The 10594-nt window shown below is 44.3% G+C and overlaps 1 protein-coding gene across 1 annotated transcript; it reads left to right on the top strand.

Moving 5' to 3' along the window:
* The first annotated feature begins 1298 nt into the window (after nt 1–1298).
* On the top strand, nt 1299–5946 carry KRT6A (keratin 6A). Its single transcript, XM_035002020.1, has 9 exons — nt 1299–1875; nt 2793–3007; nt 3358–3418; nt 3579–3674; nt 3798–3962; nt 4169–4294; nt 5131–5351; nt 5563–5597; nt 5711–5946. Exons 1-9 carry the CDS (start codon nt 1348–1350, stop codon nt 5944–5946), a joined length of 1683 nt encoding a protein of 560 aa, XP_034857911.1. The 5' UTR covers nt 1299–1347.
* Nucleotides 5947–10594: the final 4648 nt, after the last annotated feature.

Here is a 10594-nt window from a genome sequence, read left to right on the forward strand (position 1 = left end):
ACATTTCTAAGATAGTAACAGGAGCTTTTCTCAGGTCATCTTAATGTGCAAGTTTGTCCTTCCTCCGCTGGTTGCCATTTACCCATGTGTTCTCACAGAACGGCCTGCCTGTAACTGTTCTCAGTGCTCCTGGTGCTCAGGACTTCATGTGTGGGCTGGGAAAAATGGACCTCATTCCTCTCCAGGCCAAACACCACACTCACTCACAGCCCTCTTTCCCTGAGGTGTGTAGCCATTTCAGATTTCAAGTGCTGAGATTAGAAATAGAAATTTGGAATTTATTTGTGACGTAATCACACATGTAAGGGCACATTTTTATGATTCACTGTTTCTATATGTTTCTATATGTACACACCCCATTAAAGTGTCTGCTTCTTGATTCCTAAGAAGCATCAAAGTCTGTTAAAATAAAAATTCAGTGAATTCCTCAGTGATCTATGTCCTACTCAGTTTAGATTCCTTAAGTTCTAAGTGAACATTCCAAACCAGGAGAGAAAAAGGTGTCTGTGGAGGCCAGTTGGAAAGAAAATTTTGCATAATAACAGATCAGTGGGAAGCAAGCACTGAGGAGGGAGGTGCAGAAGTCAGGTCTCCAGCGAGTGGCCTTTGGTGATGTCTCCTGTCCTCTCAGGAAACTGCCATTGGCCAGCTTTATCGCACAGTACAGAGAGCAAATGCTGACTGCACGGCGTAAAAACTCAACTCTTCTGTCCCTTTGCTTTTCAAAAGACGATTACGTCCCCCAAATAGCCCCCATTTCCATGCACAGGCCACCAGGAAGAACAGCCAGGAGTTCCAGAAGGACAGGTACAAACATGGTGAAAAACACTGCAGGCCACTTCTTGCTCAGGCCTTTGGGCAAATGCCTATAAGAACTCAGAGTCAGTCCCACCCTGATGGGAAGGGTGGTGCTGGTAGAGGTGAAAACCTGTGTGGGAAGGGGGCACACAGAGGAGTGTCTGAGTAAGCAGAAGGAAGGGACAATTATCACAGATCAGCTCCTTCTCTTCTTTGTTTGAGAACATGACTAACTCATGACTTCAGTGAATACATATCCAGCCTTATTGTGTTGGGATGATCAGGGCTAGAAGGCAGGAGAATTTCTCCATGACTAAAGGAAGCCAAAGAAGCAATCTTCACATTTCATACCTTTAAGAGGCTGGGGCTGATCTCACTATTTGTAAGGATCAGCCCTTCCCAATCTGCAAGCTCACCTTCCAGGACGGAGCCCAACCCATTTCTACCATATATAAACCTCTCTTGGGAGGCTCATCTCACTGATCTGCTCCTCTCCGCTCTACCCTCCAGCCTCTCACACTTTGTTCAGTCTTCTCCTCTTCAGGAACCATGTCTAGCAAATCCACCATGAGGAGCCAAAGCATCGGCCACCGTGGCTTCAGTGCCAGCTCAGCCAGAGTCCCAGGGGGCTGCCGCTCTGGCTTCAGCAGCGTCTCCGTGTCCCGCTCCAGGGGCAGTGGTGGCTTCGGTGGAGTGTGTGGAGGAGCCGGCTTTGGCAGCAGGAGCCTCTATGGCCTGACGGGCTCCAAGAGGATCTCCATCGGAGGGGGCAGCTGTGCCATCAGTGGCGGATACGGGGGCAGAGTTGGAGGTGGCTTGGGCTATGGAGGTGGAGCCGCAAGTGGATTTGGTTTTGGGGGTGGCTTTGGGCTCGGTGGTGGACCCGGCTTCGCTGGTGGCTATGGGGGCTCGGGCTTCCCTGTGTGCCCCCCTGGAGGCATCCAAGAGGTCACCGTCAACCAGAATCTCCTCACTCCTCTGAACCTGCAAATCGACCCCACCATCCAGCGGGTGAGGACTGAGGAGCGGGAGCAGATCAAGACCCTCAACAACAAGTTCGCCTCCTTCATCGACAAGGTGAGCCAGGAAGACCTGCCTCCACTGGGATTTCAGAGCCCCCAAACTAGACAACCGACACATGTCCTGCCAGGGGGAGACTCAGGAGGGAGGCAGAAGGGGACTGAGACTAGCTCTCCCCTGGGATGCCGGTTGGGCTCCATGACCACAACAGGCAGAGGTGATGGAGATCATTTAAAACCACTGGGTCTCTTAAGTGTCCTTCATCCCTGCCAGGGAAGAATACTCGACTTTTGATAAGCATGAAGCAAATAAGGCAAGATAAGGCAGAACGGAATGGGTTAGCTTTACCTTCTGAAGGTGCCTAGAGACTAAAAAAATAATGCCGGTGGAACTCTCCTCGAGGACTCTGGGCATGAGGAAAAGAGTGAAAAGAAAAAGAAAAGAAAGGGATTTCTGCCTGGATGAAACGTTTATATATCCCTAGAAATACTAACCGTGTAGAACCAGAGCATGACTATTAGAGCGTTTGTTGCAGAGGAGAACCATGTACCAAAACAGAAGTTTTAGTGATGGGAATCCAATCATTGACTCAATTGGACTTAATCATTAGATTCTGCACATTTAATACGCCTTTAACTGAGGTATGAATTAAAAAGAACTTTGTGCAACGTAACAGGGAAATGTGTGATTGTGCTTTTCAATGAAAACAGAGGAAATGCTGAACGTCACTGATAGGCTGCATAGCTTAGCCGGTGAGAAAACCTCATAGGTGATGGAAGAATTTCACAGCAGGATCACTGGGGTGGGAAGGAAATAGGTTTGGGGGCCCAACACGGTCAGCCTGATCCTCTGTACATGCTCTGTAGTAGCCTAGGAGCTGGGTGACATCCCAGGCACACCTGGGCACCTGACAACTCCTATCTCTTTCTCCTTTGCTTTCTCCGGCAAGTAACCACCTTGTTGTCTTCCTCCAGGTGCGGTTCCTGGAGCAACAGAACAAGGTCCTGGACACCAAGTGGACTCTGCTCCAGGAGCAGGGGACCAAGACCGTAAGGCAGAACCTGGAGCCCTTGTTTGAGCAGTACATCAACAACCTCAGGAGACAGCTGGACAGCATCCTGGGGGAGAGAGGCCGCCTGGACTCAGAGCTGAGGAACATGCAGGATACAGTGGAGGACTTCAAGAACAAGTGAGTTCAAGGACAGAAAGGGGTTCAGTTCCCTGAAGCGCACACTTGAAGACTACCAGGTGACCAGGTCTAGAGGTGGGCATGGTTCCATAGGGAAACAGGCCCATGGAAATGAAAATCACAGCTATTACCTAAAAACAACCCCAAAAGAACAAATGGGCCACAGAGGTGGGTGGGGAGAGAAAAGATAGGAGGAATTGAGGGAGCACCAAAAAATCGTTTTTGTGGCTCAATGGCAGGTAAGCTCAATTTGGATATATCTGTTTTATGGAAGGTTGGGATCCCGGGCTGATCTTGCTGTATCATCTTCACCACTGGGTCAATTGTGTCTTACCCTGTTCTAATTCTAGATATGAAGATGAAATCAACAAGCGCACAGCAGCAGAGAATGAATTTGTGACTCTGAAGAAGGTGAGCCGATGAAGGTCTGGGGATCGTGTTCCTTTGTAGAGGGAGAGGACTCTGGGTCTTTGCACACATCCAGAGGGGAATAGATGGGGAGACTAAAAGGTGTTCAGACTGGGAAGGAGGGCTCGGCTGACTCACGCCAAGTTGTTGGCTTATTTCCCAGGATGTGGATGCTGCCTACATGAATAAGGTTGAACTGCAAGCCAAGGTAGACACTCTCACAGATGAGATCAACTTCACCAGAGCCTTGTATGACGCAGTAAGCATCTCCACTCCTCTTTTATTTGCTGTGATGGGGCTCTGCAAAGGGTGGAAGATCTTGGGGTTGGGTACCTCTGGAATGCCACAGGAGAAGATGATCTGACGATCTTCTGCTCTGCAGGAACTCGCTCAGATGCAAACCCACATCTCTGACACTTCTGTGGTCCTGTCCATGGACAACAACCGTAACCTGGACCTGGACAGCATCATCGCTGAAGTCAAAGCCCAATATGAGGAGATCGCTCAAAGGAGCCGGGCTGAGGCTGAGTCCTGGTACCAGAGCAAGGTGAGCCTTGAGTTGACAGCTGCCCAGGAATGCCTGGGTCCCCTACCTGAACACCAGCAAGGCTACAAAACAACAACTTTCCCTAAAATCCCTTGGGGAGAAGCTACTAGGTCCAAGTGTGTTAAATGCCTGGTTCTGAAGTCAAGTCACCGTTGGCACGTGAAAGCCCACATACACCGCCTTGTCTCTCTCTCTCTGGATTCCAGTATGAGGAGCTGCAAATCACAGCAGGCAGACACGGGGATGACCTGCGCAACACCAAGCAGGAGATTTCTGAGATCAACCGCATGATCCAGAGGCTGAGATCCGAGATCGACCATGTCAAGAAGCAGGTATGGTAGGGGGCTCTGGAGAGTAAAAGCATCCTTTCCTTGCTACACCACCAGGGGTTCATCAGCCACCATTTGGGAAATGCTGGGAATTGAGGGAACAGCAGAGAGAGGAGGACACGTAGCTCCCACCCTTGTGAGTTCCCACAGGTTGGGACACACGGATGCCAACACTACAGAATGATACAATCAGGTGACAGGAACAATCCCAGTTAGTCTGACTGTAAAAAGATAGTCTTGGGGCTTTTAAAAGATATTACGTAAGGAGAATGGTTGGTTTAGGAACATAAGAAACAAGTCAGGAAAGAAAAGGGGAGGCCAGAAGGGGGGCAAGATTGTCCCAAATCTGCTCAAGATTCAGCTGAAAAAGAAAGTTGAGCAAGGATCCAGGGTGATGATCAGTGTTGCCCAAGTGTGTTAGAATCCCTTAGGAGTGAGGAAGGCAAGATCTCCACAGCTCCATGGGACACTCGTCTCCTTAAGTGAGGATGCTCCTTATTTTGTATAAGTTAGTGTGGCATCCACATGAGGTCCTCAGAAAAGGTCCTGGTCTGGCTTTGGAGACAGCACTCAAAAGAAATGAGTGGGTCCATTTCTTCCAAATCTGCTGGTATTTTGTCCAGTGCAGTGCAGGATGGTTAAAAAAGGGCACAAGTTTTCTCCTATGGGTCCCAGACAAGCTAACTTGTGCAGAACAGAAAAAGACTGGGCAAAAAGAGGCAGAAGTCCCTTTCTATGATATCTGGGCGCTGGAACTCTACCTCACTAGAAGAAGAAGTGTGGTTAGTCTCCTCCGGAGGACTGAATCACAAGTTCATTCTCCTGTGTTCCTCCTCTAGTGTGCCAACCTGCAGTCCGCCATCGCTGATGCTGAGCAGCGCGGGGAGATGGCCCTCAAGGATGCCAAGAACAAACTGGCTGAGCTGGAGGACGCCCTGCAGAAGGCCAAGCAGGACATGGCCCGGCTGCTGAAGGAGTACCAGGAGCTGATGAATGTCAAACTGGCCCTGGATGTGGAGATCGCCACCTACAGGAAGCTGCTGGAGGGCGAGGAGTGCAGGTGGGGAACTCACAGGAGCCCCTCAAACATCTTGGATCCACGTTCAGGAGGTCAGGCCATGAGGCACCCTAGTTATGGCCATAATGGCTGCTCTCAGAGAACCATTTCAAAGGCAGCTTCCCCATGGGCTCTCCTCACATCGACGCTTCCCGCTCTGGTCCACTGGTAGCTCTCTGAGGTCTCATGCTCCCTGTGTTTTTTCCCTTCCTAGGCTGAGTGGGGAAGGCGTTGGACAAGTCAACATCTGTAAGTACCTTTGCTCGCCTCCCTCCCTTGCCCTTGTGCCCTTCTGACTGGACTGAGGCTGGCAGAGTGAGCTCACCGTGCCCTGGGTGTCTTTGTCCCTGTCCCCTTCACAGCTGTGGTGCAGTCCACCATGTCTGGCGGCTATGGCAACGCCAGCGCTGTGGGCGGTGGCTCAGGCCTGGGCGGAGGCAGCGGCTACTCCTACAGCAGCGGCCACAGCCTTGGAGGCGGCTTCAGTTCCGGCAGTGGCAGAGGCATGGGGGCTGGCTTCAGCTCCTCTGGGGGCAGCAGCTCCACCATCAAATACACCACCACCTCATCCTCCAGCAGGAAGAGCTACCAGCACTAAGTCTTGCCATCGGCTCTTGGTCCCACGTTGTCCCCGTCAATAGCCGCATTGCCCTCTCAGGCTACTTCTCTTCTCCTGTCTCTGATTTCTCTTACTTTCTGAGTTTGAGCTAGAGTTACTGAGTGCCTTCATTTCTCCTCACTGGCTCTACGTGCTCCACCTGAGTTTCCATCACTCACCATCAGGAGGTCACTGCGGGGGTTCTACTCCAGAATAGGACAACTTCTTCTTGCTTTTACTGGCCCAGGAATTCACCATCTTTCAAATATTGAGGTCCTCCCTCACAATGGTTATGAAAGCACAAGTAACCAGGTGTGTGATAAACAGGGTTTGTTTCCCTGTGATGTTTTCTGTTCTTTGCTCTCTTCTAATTGCAATAAAGCAGATTTATAATATAATTTATGGTATAGTATTGACTTGCTTTATCACTTTTGATTCTTGAGCTTTTTCATTGGACAAATGCCTTATCATGTGATGGATACTCCCAATACCCATGTACTTTACTCCCTTCCTTCAGACAGTTTCAACAAACTGCCGTTTGGTATCCTGATATTCAGGATTCCTTCCCAGATCAGATTCCATACAAATGTTTGGCAAGTGGAGTGGCAGGGATCTGGTCTACCATCATTATAAAATTATTTTTACTGCCTGTATTAGATAGTAGCAGCTTAATCTCTCTAACTTGGTCTCCAAGACTTCTCTGCCACCTGCCCCAGTGGCCACCCCTAATGCCCAGAGAAATATATTACTGTCCAATTACAGCAAAAGAACATCAGCAAGAGAATAAGATATCTGATTTTTGCTTGCAATTACCTTCATGACCTAGAAACTTGCCTGACAAGGTGTATGAAGAATAATTAAATTTTGTATATCCCTGAACTGGAATTATACTTCTAGAAATGTATCCTGAGAAAATAGTACAAATACAGGAGGGTGTATGTATGTGGATGTGAATTCCAATAATCCTCACAACATGAAAAAATTGAAAACTCTACAGCTGGACAAATTAAGGGTCCAAAAACTCAGGCACAAAACTTAGATGCTGATTTCTTGAAGTGTGAAGGCAGAATAAGAATGGAAACTCCCTCTTCCTTAACTCATAAGCTTCTCATAGTGGCTCAAAGAAGTCAGCTCCTATTGCCCTGATGTGATGGTCTCGCATCCCATCTAGGTGTGCCCTGGCAGGCTTTGACTTCTAAGAATGGTTAAGGGAAAACAGGATACAGTTCAAGGATGATCTGTTAACTTCTACTTCCTGAGGGCCAGTTACTGTTTCCAGTCCGTTTTCTCCATGCCCCTAACCCCAACCCTCAGTACAAGAGAAATTCTCATGGATTGGCTAATTTATAAAGGTATTTCTGGATCTTGCTGTATCAGTATCCTGCTGTGTTCCCCTCCAACCAACCCTGCAGGGGAGCAGAGGTAGCCTTTCATTTTGGCACCAACTCACTTTCTGCACAGAATTTACCTAATACCAGATTTATGACATTTGGCTTCCAAAATCTAAGCCTACTCACCACACACTAATATTCCCATGAGGAATAATGGAAAGTAAAATAATTGGCAAAGAATTTTATTTAGGATATAGCAATACACAAAAAGGAGGTTAAAACCCCGTATATGCATATATGGATTTAAATTAAAATCTTATGGTGCATAGATGTCAAAACTATAATCAAGAAAAGCTACAAACAACTCTATACTTACAAATTTGATAATTTAGATGAAATGGGCCAAATCAGAAAGACACAAAACTACTGAAGATTACACAAGGAGAAACAGATAATGATAATAGTCCTGTATCTATTAAAGAAATCAAATCGATAATATATAACCTTCCAAAAAAGAAAGCACCAGGCCTGGATATTTTCATCAGTTAATTCTACCAAACAATTAAAAAAGAAATGGTACCAATTCTTGACAGTCTCTTCTAGAAAATAGAAGCAGGAAGAACACTTTCTAATTCATTCTATGAGGACAGCATTACTTTAATACCAAAACCAGATAAAGAGGTTTCCAGAAAGGTAAAGTACACTCTAATATCTATTATGATCATGAATATGAAGATGTTCAGCAAAATATTATCAAATTGAGTCCTATGATGTATAAAAAGAATTCTACACCACAATGAATGAGATTTGTTCTAGACATGAAAGGCCGATTCAGCATTCAAAATCAATGTCATTCACCATAGCAAAAGGCTAAGGAAGAAAAATCATATGATTATATTAATTAATGCAGAAAAAATTATATAACATCCAACATCCATTCTTGATTTAAAAAAAAACCCTCACCAAACAAGGAATAGAGGACAAGTTCCTCATCTTAGTAAAGAACATTTAAAAAAACTTATAGCTAACATCACACTTACTGGTGAAAGACTGGACCCTTTTCTTCTGAGGTTGAGAATAAGACAAGCATGTGTTCTCTCTCCACTTTTATTCAACATCGTACTGGACGTTCTAACCAGCGCAATAAGATGAGAGAAAGCAATATAAATTATACAGATTAGAAGTGAAGAAATAAAGCTGTCTTTATTCCCAGATGACATGATAGTCTATGTATGAAATCTGAAAGACTTTGTCAAAAATCTCCTGGAAAAAACAAGCCAATATTGCAAAGTTGTAGTATGCAAGATTACTATTAAAAAAGTCATTTTTTTTATATACCAGCAGTAAAGAACTGAATGTTGAAATAAAAAAAGTATCATTTATAGTAGTACCAAAAATTAAGTACTTATATATCAATCTAATAAAATATGAAGAGCACCTATGTGTGGAAAATTATAAAATATTGATCGAAGAAATCAAAAATGTAAATATGAATAGATATTGCATATTTATGGATTAGAAGATTCAGTATTATTAAGATCTCAATTCTTCCCAGTTTCCTATATAGATTCAACACAATCTCAATTGAAATTTTAGCAAGCTCTTTTGTTGATCATCAACAAGTTGATTCTAAAATTTATATGGAAAGGCAAAAGACTTTTGCAAGGTTAAATAAGTGAAGCACAGGAGGACTTATTTAGGGTAGTTAAACTTTTCTGTATGATACTGTAATGGTGAATTCACGGCACTCTGAATTTGTTAAAACTCACAGAATTTTGTAGCACAAGAGTGAACTTTAATATTCGAAATTAAAAAGGAATAATTTATGAGATTGAGCAATCCCACGATGGAATGTAAAAAAAAGAACTACTGTATTACAAATGTATGAAACAACCTCATGAAAGGGTTTGGAGATTTTAAAAAAAAAGGCTGACCTAAGTAACTTTGGAAATGAGTGGAATCTGTAAGACTAAAGGCTAAGAGGGGCTATTATAGTAAACGCTGTAGTCGATAAGGTTGATTCCCACAGGGATAAGGTATGACAATTGTGAAGTCACTACACACATACACTGGTGTTGAAAAATTAAGTAAATGGATGGCAGATGCTTAGAGCCAGGTTTCTCACTGTTGGGGCGAGTTTACATAGAAGCAAAGGAGAAAGCTAAAGTGATCTTTATGTTAACGAACTAAAGATGTAGACATCAGCATGAGCTTATGGTTAGTTTAGTAGAGATACAGTTGGTTACATATGGTAACATTTATAGATGTGTGTATATGCAGGGAAATGCTAGAATGTACACTTTGGTTTTTCACTCCACCACCTAAGGGCACCTGGAAACAATGACACTCCAGTAGCACGTCGAGTACCCAGGTCTTGGTTTCTAATTCCATGACCCAGTATTAGTGTGATGGTTAATTTTATGTGTGAAGTTGATTAGGCCACAAGGTGCCCAGATATTTGGTCAAAAATTATTCTGGGCATTTCTGTCAGGATGTTTTTAGACGAGATTAACATTTAAATTGGTAGTTTGCATGGAGTTGATTTCTCTCCATAATGTGGGTGGGCTGCATCCAATCCTTTGAAGGCCTAGAGAGAACAAAAGGCTGACCCTCCCCTAAATAAGCAATTCTCTTGCTTTGATGGCCTTCAAACTGGGACACCAACATTTCCTGGCTCTGCAACAGCCTGCCAGCCCTCGGATTTGAACTGGAACAGCAGCTATGCAGATTTTGGACTTGCCAGCCTCCATTATCCCACAAGCCAATGGCTTGTAATAAATCTCTTTTTGTATATATATACATGCATACAAGATCATAGATAGATAGATAGATGCAAAAAAAGATTTATTATAAGGAATTGGCTCATGTGATTATATATATTATATATATAAAACATTTATTTACTATAGATTTATGATATATAATTATATGTATGTATATGTAATTCTGTGTATTGTATATGTCATAAATCTGTAATGTGTTTTTATATCTATGCATATATATGTATGTGTGTATATATATATATATATATATATATATATATATATATATATGTTTGCTTGGTTCTGTTTCTTTGGAAAACCCTGACTAATACCATTAGGAAAAAAGAAAGCTCCCTGGAGAAATGACTGATTGTAGGACCGGGGGGAAGAAATATACAAAATAACCCTAGAGCATCTTTCAGTGCCAAAAATTTAGGAAATAATCAAAAAGCCCACTGAAAGAGCTCCCAATGGCCAAGCTGGAACAATTTGTACCAGGAAGTAAGGAAAGAGGGAAGGAGGGAGGGAGGAGGGAGAGAGGGAAGGAGGAAGGAA

The sequence above is a fragment of the Mirounga leonina genome, unplaced genomic scaffold (assembly GCF_011800145.1).
Source record: "Mirounga leonina isolate KUSES-001 unplaced genomic scaffold, KU_Mleo_1.0 Mir_126, whole genome shotgun sequence".
In the NCBI taxonomy this organism is placed as follows: domain Eukaryota; kingdom Metazoa; phylum Chordata; class Mammalia; order Carnivora; family Phocidae; genus Mirounga; species Mirounga leonina.